Source organism: Dermacentor albipictus, chromosome 1 (genome assembly GCF_038994185.2).
Source record: "Dermacentor albipictus isolate Rhodes 1998 colony chromosome 1, USDA_Dalb.pri_finalv2, whole genome shotgun sequence".
Classification (NCBI taxonomy): Eukaryota; Metazoa; Arthropoda; class Arachnida; order Ixodida; family Ixodidae; genus Dermacentor; species Dermacentor albipictus.
Window position 1 is genome coordinate 261,691,095 of NC_091821.1, and position 22,807 is coordinate 261,713,901.

General features: G+C 42.7%; 1 protein-coding gene across 3 annotated transcripts in view; it reads right to left on the minus strand.

The window, feature by feature from the left end:
* stg (string) overlaps positions 1–22,807 on the minus strand; it is a 153,262-nt gene that overhangs the window by 47,090 nt on the left and 83,365 nt on the right. For all 3 annotated transcript variants that reach the window (XM_065433173.2, XM_065433176.2, XM_065433175.1), the window contains one exon: positions 10,343–10,459. In XM_065433173.2, coding sequence (XP_065289245.1) covers positions 10,343–10,459 — 117 coding nt within the window. The remainder of the gene's footprint in view (positions 1–10,342; positions 10,460–22,807) is intronic.

Genomic DNA, 22,807 nt, shown 5'->3' on the forward strand with positions numbered 1-22,807 from the left:
AGAAGCACTTCAATTGCCTCGGCAAGTGTATGAAGATTACACGATGTCAAGTACATATAATTTGAACAGACAAGGTTCAAAGAGGGGCACGAGGAAATGGAAGAAGACTCCAGGAGCAGGAAGCCTTCTACAAGTAGGAATGACGATAACCTCTAATGAGCAAGGAAAAGTCCACAGAGAGTTCTTGCCAAAGGAACAGACGATCATCCACCAAGTCTACAAAAAGATTGCATTTGTGTCGTTGAGTGCATGTGAAGAGGCAGGTGTTGTGGAAGGACAAATCACGGCTGCTGCACTGCAAAAAAGCAGAGTCGTAATGCCCTTGGCATCCACCAGATCCTGGCCAAAAGGGACATTGCCATCCTGGAAGAGCCTCCTTATTTCCTTGGTTTGCCCCCGGTAACTTTTTCATTAATGCCCAAGCTGAAGCAGATTATTATGGGGCCCGTTTTGAAGGCATGCATGCTATCAAGAGGGTCGTAACGATGGAGCTGCAGAATGCCCTAAGGGAATCATTTCCAGCAGTGCATAAAGGCTTTTTATGGAACAATGTAAAAGCGTGTTAGACTGCAGGGGGATTATGTCGAAGGGGGCACCTTGTAGTTTGCAGTTTGGCATATAAACAAATTGTCAGTGATACCAGTCACATTACTTTTCAGACAGACCTCATACTTGTGTATGTGCACTAAAGCTAGCCCTGAAAGTGTTAGCCAGCACTGTCTACAACCATGACGGTAGACGAGAAACATTCTCCTGACTGCAGGTGTCATGCTGCACATTATCAGACAATTGGCCGAAAATCCCTCATATGCTACCTCATGAAGGTTGCCACTCTGACCCCAACGAATGAGAAGATTCAGGGGAACTCAAGAGCTCAATTTTTAGTAACAACCATATGAGGCAATAAAACTACAGACACCAACCAAAGAAGTACTAAAAATAAAGAAATATATAAGATGTTTTGGCTTTACTACGGAGTTGAAGGGAAGTTCACGGAAGCATATGTATTCTTCAACACGTAATTTAAGCAGTGCATGTACGACGGGGGGGAGACTCCCCCACTTCGATTGAATGTGCGACGTGTTTTCTGTATCTCCAGCGATTCCAGATACAGCCACGATTTGAGGTTTCTTTCTTGGCCAATAATTCTCGAGGTTTCCAAGTCAATCTTGTGGCCTGTTGCATCCGTGTGCTCGGCAAGGGCATTCGAAACTGTTCTTTTCGACATCGTCTCCCTCCTCTTCCCGTCGTACATGCGCTGCTTACGTCGACGAGCTGAAGAATACATAAGCTTCTATGAACGTTCCTTCAATCCATTGTGAACAAGGCTTCCGTAGCGAAGCCGAAACGTCTTACAGATTTATTCATTTTTAGCACTTCTTTTACTCTGTGTCTGTTTTATTGCTTCATGTTTCATCCCTACCAGACGGGCTTTCGTCGAACGCTGACTTCAACAGCCATATGAAGCAAACAAGGTGGGACCAAGAAAAGCAAAGGGAATATTAACTGTTTTTCGTTTATAAAAGTGTAGAAATAATTATGAATGGGAGTTATTAAATTTCTAATGTTAAGCTTTATCGTTTTCATGCAGAAATAGCACAATCTTCAATTCTCTCAAAAAGAGCTTGCCAGTTGAAAGGCAGTTAAAGAGGAACACCAAATAAGTTTTGACTGAAGAATTCCTTCTAAGCTCCCATTTTATTAATATGGTGGAAAGAAAGTTTATTACTAGTAAAGAAATGGAGAACAATCTTGCAATTTCTTTCCTGCCATAAACCTCAGTGCCAAGTCAGATTTCCAAGTATTTCTTGTATTTGGATCATTTTGGCAGAGCAAACATTTTTGAAACTTGCAGATTTGAGTCTGCTTTTTTTTTTAATATACAAAGTACTTTGCTGACAAACAAATAACCAGGCCTGAGCAGTTGCTGTCAAAATACATGACGTCACGATGTCATCACCACCCATTTCTTGTACTGAAATGTTTTGGCACAGGAAGCAAACGCGAAACTTGCTACGTTGAGTCTGGTTTTAAAGCGAACAACATTCTACTACTTTTTCAGCTTTTTTTCATGGTTGATAAGTCAATGTCGGTACATCAGTGGTTGGACTCGGAAAGGAAAATGTTCGTTCCCTTTCTCTTGCTCTCTCTCTAGCTGGCTCTCTCGCTCTCTCACTTGCTTGTGCATTCATTTATTTGGGCTATTCGCTGACATTGACAATCATCGTCGATGGTTGCTGCACAATTTTTTTGTTTATGAACACAAGGTAGTGCTTCTTTTTCAGATGGACAGTTAATAAGACCTGAGTAGACAATGTTATAATATATGATGTTACAGTGAACTTCAAAGAATCTTCCATGTCTTTCGTTTTTGTGTCTTTTCTGGCTTACCAAGCCTCTTCTCATGGCAAGAGTGGCCGTCCTACTATTGCAAAAATGTACATAAAAATAAAAACCGTCATCTTCCCATCTGTAGCAAGAAGCTACAAAGGAAACCCATGTGGGTTTCACAGAAAGCCATATTCAGTGTACAATATTCAATGATTTGCCATTTTAAGTGCAGAAATGTAATTTACTAATACAGCCTAACTTAATAATTCTCTTTAGGGTCACTTAAAGTGCATAGCTAAAGGCAAGAAATGTTTCTAAGTACATTTACAAAGTGCTGTTAGTGGCACAAGGGGACGTTAACACTTGAAGTCATGTAATACAATTCACTTTGGTAACCACAAACAATCGAATTGAATAAAAATATGCTGGTGGTGGAAGAAATAATAAAAGAAAACTGTGGTGAAAGTGCTTGTATCAACATGTGAATCCAACTCCTATCAAGCAATTGATGGTATGTGCTACCTACACATCAATGTTAATAAAACCAAGGTCAGTTGCCAAACTAAGCAAAGTTCCGTGGCGCTGCTGTCACAGCCAGCTACACCCGCATCTGCTCCTCACTGGTCAGTTGGCATGAAATATTGGCACGTGCAGGTTTGGCAGTATGCAAAATGTTGTCGTGCTCTCTGTACGTCAACACAGTATATGTCAACGTTACGCCTGGCTGCGTGAGTGGTTACAGGATGTGCAGAACAGCATGCTGTTTCTTTTGGGCTTCACGCGACTCGAATCTGCAAGCAGCACGGGATAAAATTCGTCACCTTGACAAGACATTGTCGGACAAATCACGTCTTTGTGACCCCCACTTTCTTGGTGATTACATCCTAAAGGCAAACATGTAAATAACATAGCAAGTAGTTATTATGTGTAATGTGCAAGATTGTAAATAGACGGCGATTTAGGTACATTTTTTGGTACATGAAATTAATACAATGTGAAAATTAAGTAACATAAGGTTACTGCACTTTTAGAGTTATACAGCCATTCTTTTACTGTATAAGACTGAAAAATAAACATGTAGGCGGGGAACAAGTTATTGTGCTTGTCCGTGTATTAAAAATAAAAGCACAGACTATTCTAAATAAGCTGGTTTTGCTGGATCCTAAATATACGCGACATTATTACATCTCTTAAATATTGCCTTTCTTGCAGGAGTAAAATTAGACAGCCATTATCTTTCTGTTTAGGAATGCTGGAAAATAATGGTTGGAAGCAACGAGTGAAAGCAGTGACGCCTGCAGAATCTCTGTAGAATTAAATACTAAGGTTTTACGTGCCAAAACCACATTATGATAATGCGGCGCACCGTAGAGGGGTACTCCATATTAATTTGGACTAGCTGGGGTTCTCTAACATGTACCTAAATCTAAGTACATGAGCACTTCTGTGTTTCGCTTTCATCACAATGTGGCTGCCATGGCCAAGTTCAAACCCACAACCTCAAGCTGAGCAGCACAACGCCATAGCCACTTGGCTACCGTGGCAAGTTAAAAGGAAGTGTTATTGCCAATTTAACTTCAGCTGAGATTTAGAAGTAGTACATTATGTCACGAGAATAAGATATACAGTTAAAACACTACTTATAGTTCCAAGCATATAAACATAAAATTTTCTGTGTTTACCACTGGTCGTCATGATGTATCACAAGTGCTATGAAAAGCCATGATTTCAGTAAAGCCACCTTGCCCCACATCTGGTTCTTGCTGCTAAATTTCTACACATTACTCAAATTTATGTAGCGATGACAGCTCAAAGAAAGATCTCAGTATTATGACAGACTGTGCGAGAAATATTTATATTTCTTTATAGTTCTTTATAGTTCTTTATAGTTATAGTTCTTTAAGTTTTATATTTCTTGAATAGATGCTTGCGATAGCGCTGATGCTACCATGACGTCAATGGAATAAGCTATATACTATAAGCATTAATAGTTCCAACCAGAAACATTAAAAATTTGCTCTTTTGCCAGGTGACATTTCTCGCACACACTGTGGAAAGTCATCATTTAAGTGATGCGGCCTTGCCACATTCGGCCTTTGCTGCTAAATTGCTGAATATTACTCAAATTTATCTGGTGATGGCAACTCAAAGAGAAGTTCCAGTAGCATTACAGTTAGTGAAATAAACACTTCTGTATTTCCTGAACAGCTACTTGCAACATCACTGGAGCTGCCAGTATTGCTCATGCTGTGTCGTTTGCTAGCGAGAGCCTGTTGCAGATCCAGCACCCTCTAACCGGGAGTCGCCCATGTGCCATGCGAGAGGTTAGGCAGGTGCGGCGAGTTGTGGAACTGACCTTGGTTCTATGAACATTGCTACACACCACAGTTGTGTAGAATTGCCTATACTCCTTTCCTACATAGCAGGCAATGTTACGAAGTGGTGGAACAGCCATTTTACCTTTTGGCACAGGTCCTGGCATGGGCAAAAAGCCAATTTGGAGCAGCAACAAGCACTTTTGGTGCAGGGTCCTATGCACGTGTGCTTACCATATACCATGCAAATTTTAACTGATATAGTCGATATGTTGTGGAGAGAGGTTTGCATGAGGCTTGCCCTGCATGCGTGGTCAGGAAAGGACATGACGTTCTTCCACAACGCGACGGAAAGGGCGCTACGGCTGGACTCGTCGATATGGCACAGAGAAGGCACCACAGACAGATTATGAACAAATGCGTTTATTAACCTAGGATCGAATAAAGTGCGACAGTGACGGCTTGTAGGCAAAGGCTCACCACAAGACCGATTGAGTACCCGCGCCTGCACTGCCATCATGCAACATACTCATATCATGCACAGTGAGAAATTTTCGAATAGGGGCCACGAAAGAATAAAAAATATAACAATAAAAAGAAGTGTCAGTGACACTACGCATGCCCGAGACGCAAATAGGGCTTTGCGTTTGCGTCAACGACGTTATAGCGCAGCAACCCAAGCTCGACACAAAAGTTCTGCAGAAACGAACATGGCGGCACCCATCGAAGTGCTGGCTCTCATGGCGTATCGCATTCAACCTCATTCACTAATACCATTCTTAGCTATGCACCACGTGTGATTCTAATCGCAGCGGCTCTTTTGCAAAGCCCCGCTATCACCCATAAACATCCAAAAAGCTTACCTTTAATCCTAAAATGTGACATCCACCTTCGACAAACTCCGCGGTACCACACGGGCGGGTTCAATGAACACCGAAACAAAGCGCCAGTAAGACGATACAATGGCACTACACTGTACATCCGACAGAGAAAAATGTGTGAATGATGAACCGGATTCTGATGGGGTACATATAGTGAGAAACTATAGGCCCATTGGAGTGTTTCGTTCTATGATGATAACGTGCTGTGGTTTTGATTTCAGTTTTGCTAGCTGCGAAGTATCAACGGAAGGAGTATTTCACTCTGATATATGCTTTGGCGCAGGCTCGGCACAATTTTTCACTAAAATGCTCTTTTGGCGCAGAATGGCGCAAAGGGCTGCTGTCAGCTCAGTTTGGCGCACTTGGTGCAGCTGTTCTACCACTGTCGCATTCACAATCGAAAAGTTGTGTGACCCATATGAAAGCAAGATGTAGGTATGTGCCTCGTAGTTCAATGAAACATTATGTATCCTACTTATATGTCACAAAATATGATGTAATCATTACCTGGGAGGTGTCGCAGACCTAAACCTATTTACCACTGAAAGAGCAGAGAGATTTATACAACCAGCGATCATAGGGCAACGGATGCGCTCAAGACCAAAACAGAGTTTGTTGCTTACTGGAAGCACAAAAGTACAGAAATACTGCATAACTTAACACAACCTTACATCCACAGGGTGTAGTTGCAATATATGTAGTTATGTTCTGTAGAAAGTGTCAAAAACCAATAACAACTGAGCTGCGAAACCGACAAAGGGAGACGTCTATGACAGTACTACTTGTGTAGCTTGCACAGTGTTGCCAGCTAAGTATGAAAGAGACTATAGTATCTCGCAACGCTCTATCCTTCCGCTCACCTTCCCTTTCCATTGCGCTTTTCTAAGCATCTTGCTGCACTACTTGTAAGCGGTAAACTTGCAAATGAGATGCATCAGGGCAGCAAATAAAGTTACTAAATGCTCCATTAAAAAACACGATGGAACCCAACCCACTGAGCATGTGAAACAGATGAAGCACCACAGCAGCAACTGAGTGGGAGAACATAGACATGGCATTGAACATCACATTGCACAGCTATTGCTGAATGCAAGCAAGAAATTGTAATACTACCTATCTGCTATGTACCATGGTGATCTAGTCTACTGCAGCAGCAAGTGTCCATGCCTTGTAAGCACATTCAACGTGCACCTGTACGCTCATTGCTACTCATAATGTAAAATTATCACAGTCAAACAGAATTATAAAAATAACTGTTCTATTGACCTCTGAAAACATACATTAAGCAAAGATGTGAACCTCATGTTTTAAAGTAATTAAACATTGCCATTCACACTCTCAGTCTCTCTCCCACTGTGGTATTTTATGTAACACAAGCACAGTGCAAAAGATGGAGACAAGATAGGAAGACACATGGTGCTGTTCTACCCTTGTGGTATTTAAGAGCCATAAAATCTGGAAATAGGTGTCGCCCTTTTTATATACGTAAAGGGGCCCTGAAACACTTTAACTAATCATACAATGGCCTCACTATGTAATCATCATCATCATCATCATCATCATCATCATCACCACCACCACCACCACCACCATCATCATCATAGCTTGTTTTATGTCAGTGCAGAACGAAGGCCTCTCCCAGCGATCTCCAATTACCCCTGTCCTGCGCCAACCGATTCCAACTAGCGCTAGCGAATTTCCTAGTTTCATCGCTCCACCTAGTCGTCTGCCATCCTTTACTGCGTCTCCCTTCTCTTGGTACCCATTTTGTAACCCTAATGGTCCAACGGTTATCTAACCAGCGTGTTACATGACCTGCTCAGCTCCACTTTTTCTCTTGATATCAATTAGAATATCGTCTATACCCGACTGCTCTCTGATCCAAACCGCTCTTTCTGTCTCTTAACGTTATGCCTAGCAATCTTCATTCCATCACTCTCTGTGCGGTTCTTAACTTGTTCTCAACCTTCTTTGTCAGTCTCCAAGTCTCTGCCCATACGTCAGCACTGGTAAAATGCACTGATTGTCATCATCATCATCATCATCATCAGCCTGGTTACGCCCACTGCAGGGCAAAGGCCTCTCCCATATTTCTCCAACAACCCCGGTCATGTACTAATTGTGGCCACGCCGTCCCTGCAAACTTCTTAATCTCATCCGCCCACCTAACTTTCTGCCGCCCCCTGCTACGCTTCCCTTCCCTTGGGATCCGGTCCGTAACCCTTAATGACCATCTGTTATCTTCCCTCCTCATTACATGTCCTGCCCATGCCCATTTCTTTTTCTTGATTTCAACTAAGATGTCATTAACTCGCGTTTGTTCCCTGACCCAATCTGCTCTTTTCTTATCCCTTAACGTTACACCTATCATTCTTCTTTCCATAGCTCGTTGCTTCATCCTCAATTTGAGTAGAACTCTTTTCGTATGTCTCCAGGTTTCTGCCCCGTAAGTGAGTACTGGGCACTGATTGTACACCTTCCTTTTCAATAATAATGGTAAGCTTCCAGTCTGGAGCTGACAATGTCTGCCGTATGCAATCCAACCACTTTTTATTCTTCTATGAATTTCCTTCTCATGATCAAGGTTCCCTGCGATTAATTGACCTAGGTAAACATACTCCGTACAGGCTATAGAGGCTGACTGGCAATCCTAAACTCTTGTTCCTTTGCCCGGTTACTCATCATTATCTTTGTCTTCTGCATATTCGACATCTTCAACACCACTCTTACACTCTCTCTGTTAAGGTTGTAAATCATTTGTTGTAATTCGTCTGCATTGTTGCTGAATAGAACAATGTCATCGGCAAACCAAAGGTTGCTGAGATATTTGCCGTCGATCCTTACTCCTAAGCCTTCCCAGTTTAATAGCTTGAATACTTCTTCCAAGCACGCAGTGGAGAGATTGTCTCTCTTTGTCTTATCCCTTTCTTTATGGGTATCTTCCTGCTTTTCTTGTGTAGAATTAAGGTAGCTGTAGAATTTCTGTAGATATTTTCCTGGGTATTTACGTAAGCGTCCTGTACTCCTTGATTACGTAATGCCTCTATGAATGCTGGTATCTCTACTGAATCAACTGCTTTTTCATAATATATGAAAGCCATATAGAGAGGCTTATTGTACTCTGCGGATTTCTCGATAACCTGATTAACGACATGGATGTAATCCATTGTAGAGTATCCCTTCCTGAAGCCAGCCTGTTCCGTGTGTTGCCCTTATTCTATAGGAGATTATTTTGGTAAATATTTTATATAATACTGCATGTAAGCTAATGGGCCATAATTTTTCAATTCTTTTATATCTCTCTCTTTGGGAATTAGTATAATGTTTGCTTTCTTCCAGTTTTCTCGGACCCTTGCAGTAGACAGACACTTCGTATAAAGAGCCGCCAGCTTTCCAAGCATTATGTCTCCTCGATCTTTGATTAAATCGACTGTTATTCCATCTTCTCCTGCCGCTCTTTCTCGTTTCATGTCTTGCAAGCCCTTCTGACCTCATCACTAGTTATAGGAGGAGTTTCTGTATCCTGTCCATTACTGCTTCTAATGGAGGTATCCTGGCTCCTCTGTGTATTGTACAGGTCAGTGTAGAATTCTTCTGCTTCTTTTACTATATCTTCAAGATTGCTAATAATATTACCCTGCTTATCTTTCACTGCATACATCTTGGTTTGTCCTATGGCAAGTTTCTTTCTCATTGATTTCAGGCTGCGTCCATTTTTTACAGCTTCTTCAGTCTTTCTCACGTTATAGTTTCGAATATAAGTATGTTGTCCCATGAATCTCGTGGCACAAAAATTTTTCGAATCCTTATAACTATAAGCTATATATACTCCACTTATAAGTGGAGTTATTGCACTAATACCTGGCTTTCTTTCTCCTTTTGTCTCCACTAGTGTGCTGGAAGCTACACAGTGGAGAACCCAAGAGGGCAAAGTCCCAACTAAAGGCTGAATGTTGAGGGCTCGTCACAGCAACCCATGACGGATGCAATAGACTTTGCTACGCATCACGCTGCTGCCATATTCGGAAGCTATGCATAGCAGATGCAGCTACACACAGTGCAAAGATGAAGTTATTTTTCTGTCTTTTTGAGATTGCAAACATATACATTTTTCATTTATTTAACTCAAAATTAGCATTTATATATTACTGAGAATGTTCTTACGATCACGAAATCAGCCAATAGCGTTGGTGGGCCAACTTCTTTCGATGACAACATTGCAGATACGACAGCAGGCAATTGTACACTGCTTTTGATGTGAAATTGTAAATTTCGTGCTGAATGCAGTGCAATAATATCTGGCTCACATATTCACAGGAGCCTCATTAACAGATTGACATTTTTTTTTTTACCACATTCAAAAAGTGTTTCAGCGCCCCTCTAAGGGTATAGCAAAGATTACTGATTTCAGTAATTACACTTGCACTATGAAAGTAACAATTTATTATAGAACAACAAATTCACCTGCTTATATGAAGCCCTCAACATCAGAGAAACGTTGAAAATTTATATTTGAGAACTCAGCCTGGGCAGAATTGACAAAAAAGCTCTCAACACAATTGACAACGCAGCATTTATTTCTAGTCACGAATTGGTTTGTGTGTGGGTGCACACTTGAGCTCACACACACTAATTCCTGCATTGGCGAATTGGCCTCATTGCTAAGTGCATTGGCATGCCAAGCAAACTATTACAGGCAAGAAAAATGTTTCGCAGAGACTGTACAACCTATTGCACAGGAAACAACCTAACCAAGCTATCAAAAACATTCACTTGGAGACAATATTAAGCAATCAAGGAATTAAAGCTACACACCTCAGCAGATGACTTCTTGCTTGAGTCTGAACCATTGCTGGCTGCATTTTCCTGTGAGCCACAGCTGCTGGTTTGGCTACCAGATGAATGTATTCCTTCATCACTTTCACGCTGCCCCTAGAAGGTAAAGAAAAAAGACAGACACGAAACACTAAGCTTCTGTTTCTTCAAGATTACTTTCTATTTCGTCTTCATGGCACATGTTGGTACACACTTCATTCATGAAGTAGACTTACAACACTATCTCCTCGAGGAGTTAGAGTTAAACAGGCCGATTAAAATTGTGACACAAACTGTCATATAAATATATGCTTTATTTATTAACAATTAACCAGTTGTGGGCAGATGCTTTCAGAATCTGTAACATCACAAGGAGCAGTTACAGGAATGTTGTATCGGTGTTGCTGTCTCCCTTTTCTCACTTTTGAAGTCATCTGTGGCTTATTAAACTGCTATTCACTGCAAAATTGACATATTTGGTATTCTAGAAGTGCAATGCACCAATCTATATGCCTTAATGTCTCCTTTTTAGTATCCAGGGGCCCTATAATAACTATTCCAATATGTTTTTATTACAATCTCCCGACGTAAAATTTCCGTAACCGCCGACGCAAGCATCAGGCGGTGACACGCAGCGTTGCCTCAACAGCACAATCAAACGCTCTCTTAGTTTATAGGAGGTCACTTTTCTTTGCTTTGAAAATGAAGAACATTGCCTACATTGAGTGGTTTTTTTGTTTGTAATTTGCTGCCAGAAGGCGTGGAGCACGCTCAAGTGGAGAGGGATTCGATGGGGCCGGCATCTGTGATTGTTCCGCTTTCCATTACTTAGCTTGTGGTGGCTGGTCGAAAATCACAGCAGCATGCAATGGAAGCTTAAGAATGATGCTAAAACGATGCTCAGTAAAGGAGAGTTGGCAGAATGAGGACGTAAACCTGCCGAAAGTGCTCGAAAACGTTACACGTCCATGCAAAAAGATTTATTATACACAAATAAACCAATGCTGTCCGGCAGGTGCGAGAGGCAGTGTCTGAGCGATGGCTGGCAGCCATATTTTATTCCTTTCGGATCGGGGCAACCTGCAGCTATTCAGAAGAAAATTCAGTTTTGTTCTGCATATTAATGCGTCATTAACACGTACACGTCACTTTGACGCGGTGAGTTTTCGCAGTTTTGGGACGTCACGTGACAGGCAGGTGAATTTGGGACGTCACGTGACAGGGATGCAGGTGAAGGCATATTTGGTGCTGTTTGTGAACATTGAACTCATCCAGGAAACCAAATGGAAGCCCGGTTTACATATCTTTAAATCAAGTTGTGGAATGAACTGGATTGGATTGAATAACTTTAATGAAAGGTCCTGCGAGCTACGGGACGCAAGGTCCCATAGAGCGAGCTACTCCCACGTTGGGCACGGGAGTTGTAACTCCCTGGCCGCATCGTGGGCTCGCTGGATGGCCCAGAGCTGCTGCGCCAGGTCCGTGCTGCGTAATGCTTCTTGTAGCCTGGCAGAGTCTTGATCCTTGTTTGCGTGGGTCCGACCACACGGCCAGAGCAAGTGATGTATGTCTAGTGTGCTATGGCAATTTTCGCAATATGATGTTAACCTGAATTAAAAACTACCCAAACCAAAATTATGGCCTGAACTGAACTCGAACCAATATTTTGAAAATCCCGAACAAGAAGCACCTGGTTAGCAGCTCAGAACAAAATGGTTCAAGCATTTTGGACGACATAAAGCAAAAAAATGCAAAAATGCAAAAAGCCTGCCCCACTTGCGGTCTGTTATGACCTGGTTTGAATGTGTGAGCCGAGTCAAATATGCCAAAAACTGCACATAAGGCAGAGATGCTTCCGGTTCCAAACTCAGCCATGCTAGCTGGGCTTCATGGCAGAAATTATTTTCAAGAGCTCCCAAAAAACCGCCCATTATGTTGCAACACTGTGGTTTGGCCGTTAACCCAGGCTATTAAAAAACCAGCATTAAAACAAAAACTACACAGCTGAGAAAATATGCTGAGCAGAAGAAAGCGGCACTCATGCAATGGAATGAGGCAAGCTAATAAAAGGAGCAGTAACCATTACAATGTGTTGAAAATAACAGTCACCTCAAAAGGCCAAATATGTTGCTACAATTTCTATGGGGGCAGACCTCCTTGGAGCCCGCAAGTAATAGCTCCACTTAAGTAGTTGAAAAGATTTTGAAAGTAAAAAAAAAAATTATTACATGGCATGCACATTACTGCCAGCCTGCAGCACTCTGGTAGTTCACCTTCAGGTGCCAATTAATCCTGTCCATAGAAACCTTAGTCTCACAACATTTATATTTTTTAATGTTAAAGGGGTACAGAACATTATATTTTTGCTATTAATTTTTTTGTGTTAAATGAAGGTCCTAGACCTCTATAGCCTAGAAAAGAATTGTGGCCAACTTTAGAGCACAGTAAATGTTTTAATAGCTTTTCTATGGACAGTGTAGGTTTCATTTACTTGCAGGATGCTGTGTTATGACATCACAACACAGTATGTGGTCACTTAGGGGCAGGACATTGGAACGTTTTGACACTTGCTCTCGCTTGCTTGGTCACCTCGTATGCTGCTACTTGTGATGGCCGATGTAGCAGCACAGAACATGACCAGGCAAGCCGAAGCGCACATTAAAATATCCCAATATCCCGCTCCCACATACTGTGTCATGACGTCACGACACAGTATGCTCCTAGAAATGAAACCGAAGCGCTATTATATTAAATTATTAATCACGCTGATAGTCTAGGACCTTTATTTATTCCAAAAAAGTAGTTGAATACATAATTTCAGTACCTCTTTAAGAATCATGAAAACTATGCTGCTGTAGAGCAGATTAAGAATTTTCAATATATCAATGAGATTTATGAAGTTTGCAGAATGTGGAGTATGCAACATTTCCATAGGAACGCCAGATGAGAGAACTTCAACGTTTTCATGTCTAGCACACGTGGAAACTACCCATCCAGCCACTCGAAAAATATGCCCAATGTAAAACATCATAGAGTTTCATATTAGTATGCCTAGAGGCAAATCTGGCGCTGCGATCGTTCAACCATCATAGGAATGATGGGAAGTACAGGCTTCGGATTGGCATTCTATTGACTGGCAAACTAGTCTACAAGTATTTTTTTGGCAGTTTTGGTTTCGCTCCAAGCGCAATTGCTGTAACCTGCAGTGGGACAGTGCAACGCAAAGCTCTCTGCCTTTGTTATGTTGCTCGGAGTGGCGATAGCGCGCTGGGCCAGCGACTGGGACGATGCTTGTGTCGCGGTGTGGCGTCGAAGCCGTGACGAGAAAGCGGCGGCATCATAAACGTTGAAAGAACATGTTTTGAGCGTTTGGACCTTGGTTGGTTAAGTGTGTTAGGTTGACACTGTAGCGTTACGTTCTTTATGAAACTTCAGAATAGGACAAAGAAGGCACTATTGATACAAGACATATACAGTTGTACTTCTAGTGGCTTGAAAATCAAATTTTATTGAGGGCTTCATTATGTGCTCGTTTATGTGCTCATTGACATGCGTGTTTTAGGACTTTGAGAACACAAACTTACTTGTGGTAGGAAAGATAGCTGCTTCCGAGCTGTAGTCTAGTGTCGCACAATGGGTACCCGCAAAGCCACGCTGTAACGCTTCGGAAGCGGTACGCCAATATAAAATATGATGAAGCATACTCGTAGGAGGCCACTAGCGTCCTAGCTAGCACTGCAGCAGATGTGCTTAAAAGTACTTGAAGACGTTCAGCAATCGTGACAGCCGACGCAACCTTTTCGAAAGAGCAAGAGAGTTCGCAAGTGCCTGTCGTCTGCGAGAAAAGTCTCGCGTTTGCAGCGAGCAGGCGTCGTAGCAGACGACACTTTTAGCATTCCGCTCAAGGGCGCAACGCTTTGTCACAATACAACATTTTTATTTCCAGAAATACTTGGTGAGTATTTTTATATAAGTACATGCACGGTTGTTTTGCTGTTGCAAAAATGAATAAATAATTATTCTTTGGCGTTAAATTGGGAACAGAATCGCACAAGTATGGATACCCTGGTGTGTCCTGGTGACAAACCATAGTAAACCATGCTTCCATTTCAAATTCATACAAAGTTTAGGTAGCGTGTTGTACATTACATAACATACTGCAGAAATAGAATTAGATTTTACGCGATATATATTTGAGTATAGCTTTGTTTACTGCGCCAGAAGCAAACGCCACTAGTCTAAAGACCGAAGTCAATCCGAAGCCTGTACTTCCCATCATTCCCATGTAGGTTGAGGCAACGCTCATGAGAACCCCCATAGACACTAGCGCCACATTTCCCTCTAGGGTATTTATTTAGAAACTCTATGTAAAACATTGTGAAAAAAAATAAAAGGAGTGAACCCGCTACATGATGATGTACTCCAGGTGCCAACACCCAATAATCTACTTTCCAACATGTTTCAGTGAAATACTGCACACATTATTGATACTTAGCGTAGAAGTCCAATAAGAAGTGTTTCATATATTATTTTATTTATTTATACATACTGCAGGAGGAAGGAAGAAGAAGAAGCCGAGGTGCGGACGTCCCTCACACCGGCTCCGTCGTTTTTGAATGTTTGTGCAGCCGTCTTTGCCGCCATCACGGATTCAAGCACATCACTGGATTTGTGAAGTCACCGAGAATTCGCGGACACCTTTCTTTAAGGTGGGACTTCCATTTTTGGACTTTTACTGGCCTTTCTTGGCGCAAGACCAAAGTAGGCCTACTGGCCCCGCCGGGCCGCGATGGCGGGCACGCGCATGGAAGATGAAGACGCTACCGGATTAGAAGAGAATGAGGAAGATCTAGGTTGGCAAATTGTGACAAGCCAAAAATTTCGCTCCACCACAAGGATTGCTGGCGATGGGAAAACATCGCCGCAGAGCCAGCAAGAGCAAGGCAACAGCAGCAAGAACAAGGGACCTACAACCACTATGTTCAAAAATCGGATTGTCAAGGCATCAAGGATGCCCCAATTGCCCGAGGAGCACAGCAAGATCATCATCCGTCCACGAGGAGGTCTCAACTTGAGCAAAGTGAGCACCACAGCGATAGGCGTGGCGATTATTGAAGCATCAGGCCTGACTCCGCAACAAGCCCGAGAGGATGTCGTTTGCCCTAACTTCACGCAAAACATCGTGGTAGTTAGTACACCAGACCCCAGTCATGCTGCCAGGTATGTGCGAATCAGGTCAATAGTTATAGGGGAAACCGAATATGAAGTGAACGCCTACGAGACAGCTCCGCATACCACGTGTAAAGGGGTGATTCGGAGAGTTGACCTCAGAGACAATCAGGCCACGATAACGCAGAACATTGTGCATGACTTTAACCCACTGGCATTGGCAGCCAAACGCATTAAATCCACGGGCTCGGTCATCGTTCTGTTTGATGGGCTCAAGGTGCCCAATTATGTCAGATACGGGTCGACCCTTGTAAGGTGTTACCTGTATAGGAAGCAGTTTGATGTCTGCTATGCTTGCGGAAAGATTGGACATCGGGCAGATGTATGTCCAACACCGGACGTGGTACAGTGCAGAGGATGTGGAACTCAAAACCTGGAGGACAATCACATGTGTGTGCCTAACTGCAAATTCTGTGGAGGGGACCACCCAACTGGGGACAAGACTTGCCGACAGCGGTACCAAATTCCATACGTGGTGCGAATTCGACGACGAGAACGCAACAGATCTGCATCGGGGGCGACACCACCTCAGCTGCAAAGGGATGCCCAAACGGGCACCAGGGGGCGCACGCGCTCAAGGAGCCCCACACTGTCAAGACGCCACTCGCCGTCGAAGGGCAGAAGCCACTCCAGATCACGTGAAGTGCAGGTGCGCTTCGAAGGAGGAGGGCAGACGCCTGGCGACAAGACGACATCTGGAACAACCTGGGCCGACAAAGTTAAAGGTACTGTGAGGACCGCGGAGAGCGGTGCGGGGCGGCCGGTCGGAGATAATGATGCCAGGGTAGAACAGCTAATTAAAGAAGTAACGTATCTCAGAAAGGCAAATGAAGAACTTACTAAGCAGGTTGTAGAACTTCGCAAGAACTCGCAGACTAGCTCCACAAAAGTAGCAATAGCCAAACCGGTGAATAATGACAACAGTCAGGATGAAGAAAACACACCAGCTCCAAAGAAGCGGGCAATAAGCCCAGTAGAAACGACAGTGTGCTCGGCTTTGGAAGAGATCAAGGAGGCGATTAAACAACTTAGAGATGCCATAGACAAAACTACCTTCAAAGTTGATAAGTTATGGAAATGGAGACTGACGGCTGAAAAGAGGCTTACCAAAGTAGAAGCGCAAGGCGAGGACGACGAATACTTACCCTCAGAAGCAGAAAGCGTCAGATCACTCCCTGGCGCGTCGGGGGGTTCTACGAAGCGTACTCTAGCGGGTAGCAGTAAGGCAGGTTCTATAAGCAATGGCTAGCAGGGGGAGCTTTACCGTGTGGCAATGGAATTGCCGAGGATTTTATCACAAAAAAGCACCTCTCATGCAGTTAATAAAAAACTGTGCAGACAAACCGAAAATTATTATGCTGCAGGAAACCTTGGCGGATGACATTAGCCTCTCCGGATACAAAGCGACATGCAGGGGCAAAGAGCCGGGTAGGGGGCTAGCCACGCTCGTAGATAAGAAAATACCTTACATAGAACATGATTTGCACCTTGGACAAAACAAATTAGAATACTTACTTGTGGAAATAATTCTGAAAAGGAATAGAAGCAAACCGCAAAGCCTCTTTTGTCTTAATGTTTATAGCAGCCCTAGCGACATGAAACAGAGTTTCAGGGCACTTCTTAATAAGACTATGGCTATTACTAAGCACGCTCCACTCATTATTGGAGGAGATTTCAACGCCCCACATCAAACCTGGGGATATCGCTGGAATACTAAGAAAGGGGATGGACTCTGGCACCTAGCTACAGATCTTAATCTCTCCCTCATCACAAACCCAGCTTATCCCACTAGGTGTGGTACATCTACATGCAGGGACTCCACCCCAGACCTTACTTTTGTATCAAATTTAGCGAACGCTGGCTGGAATAACTCCAATATTGACCTGGGTAGCGATCATTACATATTGCAAATACTATTGGAAACACCAGGTAATGAGATAAAGCATTTTAACTACATTGACTGGGATCTTTTTCGGAAAGCAAGGAAAAGCAGAGCTGAGACAGAGACAGGAGAAAAGAAAACACTCCAAACTTGGACCACTCAGCTCAGGGAAGATGTAAAGGCGGCAACGAAGGATATTACCACAGAGGAGGATATCGAAATCATGGACAGTAGGCTGGCGCACTTGATTGAAGCCAAACAATCTATGCTAAAAAGATGGAAAACGCAACGTCTGAACAGGAGAATCAGGAAGCGCATATCATTGTTGAATAGGGAGGTTGAAGAACACTCCAGAAATTTACAGAAACAACAATGGGATGAGCTTTGCAATTCCATAGATGGTCGAATCAGACGTGGTGGAAATTGGAATTTACTTAGACATTTGCTTCATGAGAACGACACGAAATCTAATAGGAGAACAGCAGTAGCACGACTCGTCCATCGTGAGAGCCAGGACACAACGGAGGAGGCCATTCTGGATCGGCTTGCAGCTAAGTATTTACCGCTTAAGGATAGCAATGAGAGTACAGACCCGCCTGAATATACAGGGGAAGACTGTGAGCCTATGGATCAAGACTTCACAGAAAGCGAAGTTCGCGCAGCCCTGTACGACCTCAACAGTAGATCTGCTGCCGGTCCAGATGGCATTTCCAATAGGCTGTTGAAAAATTTGGACGATGAATCTATAACATATTTAACAGAGTATTTCAACGAACTCTGGAAAAATGGTGATTATCCAAAGGAATGGAGAATTGCTAACACAATTCTTATTCCCAAACCAGGCAAGCAACTAAATCTAGATAACCTAAGACCCATATCGTTAACATCATGTCTGGGCAAAACCATGGAGCATGTCATACTCAATAGACTTACTAACTATGTAGAAAACAGAAATCTTCTTCCGCATAACCTGATCGGTTTCCGTCCTGGACTTTCGACTCAAGATGCAATGCTTTTAATCAAACATCACCTTATTCTTGCTAGCCCGCTGCATACGAGAGCTCTTCTAGGCCTAGATGTAGAAAAGGCCTTTGATCGCATCAAGCACAGGGCCATATTGAATATCCTCTCGGAGATGGGATTAGGTAAACGATTGCACAATATAGTTAAAGCCTTCCTCGGTGGCCGTTCTGCTTGTCTCAGGTTAGGCGAACTCCAATCGACAACTCTGGAACTTGGGAATCGTGGGACACCACAAGGGTCCGTCCTATCTCCCATGTTATTTAATTTGGCAATGTCAAAAGTGGCTCGAGGTCTCGCGCAGATTGAGGGTATCCATTTTGCTATATATGCAGATGATGTAACAATCTGGAGTGCCGAAGGTAATATGGGACAAACAGAGACCAAACTACAGGAAAGCATTCATGTCGTGGAAACAACACTTGAGGGTATGGGACTGAACTGCTCTGCTAAGAAATCTGAACTATTGGTACTACGGAGCAGTAAGCGTGGGCGCAAACCGAACGGATATATCCCAGTGGAAGAACCCCGCATTGACATATACGCGAAGAATGGAGAACCAATCAGGCAGGTGGAGACTATCAGAGTGCTAGGACTTCTCCTGCAAGCGAATGGATCTAATTGCAGGATGATACAACACATCTCTAACAAGTCAGAAGAAGTCATTAGGCTTCTGCGTAGAGTTACCAACAGGCATAAGGGGCTAGGAGAACACAGTGCCATAAGATTGGTACATGCATTCGCCTTTTGCCACTTCTCGTACGTGGCTGGCATGCTACAGTGGACACAGGCTGACAAGAACAAGCTAAACGCTTTAATCAGACGACTTATAAAGAGTGCACTAGGACTTCCCATCAGCACGGCTAACGATAGCTTATTGCGCCTAGGGCTGCATAACACACTAGAAGAGATAGCTGAGGCTCAGCAGGTGGCCCACCAGGAGAGACTAATGGGGACACGACCTGGGAGGGCGCTACTTGAAGAAATTGGCGTAGAAATTAACAACCACACCAACGAAGGAGAATTACTAACACAATTGCAAGCGGGACTACGAGAAACAATAAAGACGACCCCGTTCCCTAGGAACATGCACCCGACACATAACCTCGAGAGACGAAAGGCAAGGGCGAAGGCACTCCTTCAAGACATAGATCAACATAAGCAGCAGGCGGTGTTTGTTGACGCTGCCTGGGTTAAAAATAAGGATGCGTATACTTCTGTTGTTGTAGACACTCAAGGTAACATACGGGATGCCATCACCGTCTATACCAAGGACCCAACAGTAGCAGAACAAGTAGCAATCGCCTTAGCCATTCGGGCTAATCGGTGGACACATATTTACAGCGACTCTAGAACAGCCATACGCAACTTTACCAACGGATATGTGACACTGACAGCAACAAAATTACTAGAGAAGGTCAACAGTGAGAGGATTGAAATCCGCTGGTTTCCTGCACATCTGGGGGTAGTGGACGGAGCTCGGAGAAACCTCAATGAGGTGGCAAATGAAGCAGCACGAGGACTTTCTAGCCGTGCTCTTCAAGACCGAGCAACTTACGCTTCACCCGGGGAACACAGGGATCGATTATTAACATATAACGAAATCACGAAGCATTATTATTTAAGCAGAAGGGAGTACCCATTGCCACACGGTAAGCTTTGCAGAGCCCAAGCGGTCACATTACGTTTGCTACAGACTAGAACATACCCAAGTCCATATTTTATTAACAGGATCTATCCTGAGAGGGAAACTCAAATCAACTGTAATAAGTGCAATGGCATCATTACTCTTGACCACATGCTTTGGCAGTGCCCCGCGGTCTTCACAGACTGCGACAAGGAAGAAGAATGGTGGCGGCAAATGCTACATAGCGAATCACTGTCTGACCAATTACGGGCAGTCCAGAAGGCCCGCGATGTGGCTGAAGGGCTCGGCCTGACAGTCCCAACGTGGGAGCGGCCCGCGTCAGCCTATGGTTGACCTTCAGGACCAAATAAAGTTCCTCATACCATACCATACATACTGCAGCCCAACTGGGCTGTACATTGTACATTGCTTCAACAATCAGCTTCAACACTGTAGGAATCATGATAATTCCAAAATAAATGATACAATGAGTAATAATAAACACAGCATGCATCAAGTTAACTTATACAAAAATTTCTCTAAAGGTAGTGACCTAGTTTCACCTGGTGTAAGTCCCATTTTTCAATTGTACAAGGAAAGAAGCTATGCTTAAATAGGTTAGTACACGGTTGAAAAGGTGCAAGGTTAAGTTTGTGGCTATTCCTAGTAGGTTTCAATTTATCAGGAGACAGATAGTTCTTTAATGAGTAGCATGGGGTGTAAATGAGATTATGCAACAATTTAAGGCATTCACAATCACGCCGCTCCGACAGAGGTTGTAGACCTTGTGCAACAAGGCGAGATGAGGGTGAGAAGTTCCACTCATAACGGCGGTATATGAAACGGATTGCTTTCTTTTCAACTGATTTGAGAGCGTTAATGTCAGGTACTTTATAAGGGTTCCAGATGGGGCAACCATATTAGAGAATGGGTCGGATGAGCGACTTATACGACAGCAATTTTGTTTCACGCGGAGCTTTTTCCCAATGTACAATTTACAATGTACAATTTTCTTTATTGCTTTATTACAAGTGTATTCAGTATGCCTTGACCATAACATTTTAGGTGTGAAAATGAAGCCAAGGTACTTGTATTCAGACACCCGTATCATTTCAAAAAATCATTTTTATTAGTGCTTTTGCTTTTGATGCACTATCATGGCGTACACAATTGTGCACACAGCACCTGACAGGAGTGTGGTACTGCTGTTGCTCTAGCAATGTAAGTGCAACAGCATAGAATTCATGGCGGGATGTGTGGACCACTAATAAGCAAGATTATGAGCAGGACTTGTTTTTATCTTTAGTCATGGGTACATAGTACGATAGTCATATCATGCTTTTTGTTCATGGAATTGAAGCAGCATCCCGTTTTGCCTAAGAGGCAGTACTTAAGTGCACTAACTTAATGTCAGCATGTGATCGAGAATTTGTTGGAAGCCCGTTTGGTCGGGATGAAACATAATAAAAAACGTACGCCGACCAAATAAAACTTCTTAAAAACAAGACATTTCATCATTTTCATGGAACAACGCTTCCGTATGGCAGACAAAATGAGTTGTTTTTAGAAAGTTGTATCTGGTCAGTCTACATCTTTCTTTGTCAATGTCAACATGGATTGTGTCCTTTCCCGAGATCATGAGGTAAAACTTGTAATGATATTCTTTTAGTTGTTTTTGCCCTCACCCAAGATGATTACACTGTATCTGTTTTTATTGTTTTATGGGTACTATGTTGCATATTAAAAACCTCAATTTTGATTTTTTCAAAAATAGTGTACATCATTGTATTCACCATTCTTAATAGCTTGTCATCTCTCCATGTATCAAACAGCTGGTGCTAGTTTCGTTTATTTTGTCCTTTTATTTGTCTATGTATTTACTACAGAGCTGCTTAACTATTGCCTGCACACTGAATTCCAATTAACTTAGGAAAAAATAAAATCAAGTTAATGAGTCTTACTGGACTTTTTCGTTTGAAGTACGTACCTAATTTCATATCGTAAGAAGGCAACTAACAAGGACACCAAGGACAACATAGGAAAAATTGCTTATATTTACTAATTGAATTAAAGAAATGATAAATTAATGGAAATGAAAATGTATGCGAAAACAACTGTCCGAAGGTGGGGAACAATCCCACGTCTTTGCATTACGCGTGCAATGCTCTTAACAATTGAGCATTGCACACGTGAAGTGAAGATGTGAAATTGTTCCCCACCTGTGGAAAGTTATTTGTTCATCCATTTTCTTTTCCATTAATATATAATTTTTAAATTCAATTAGTAAGTACAAGTTATTTTCCCCATGTTGTCGGTGACTGTTTGTTGGCTTATGATGTGATTAATAAAAATCGGGTCCCTCGGTTCCCTCACTTCTTGTTCATATCCAATTTCAGAAACTCATTAGACATATTCATTTATGACAAACCTATTAATAGGTAATGACGCACAGGATACAACACATTAAAAGACATGCCCTGCCCAGAGAATGTTTTTAATTATGCAAGTCAAAATAAATAATACCAGTTAAGCATATCAAGTTACAGCTAGAAAACAGGTGTTTGCTGTAGCTCTGTAACGTTACATTTCTACGCTCAAAATCGGGTAAAATATGGTCCTGTCTAGCACACAGTGGCGATTTTATCATGTAATTGCTCTAAACACTGGCACATGTATACAACTACAAGCTGTAATTAATAGCTAGCAT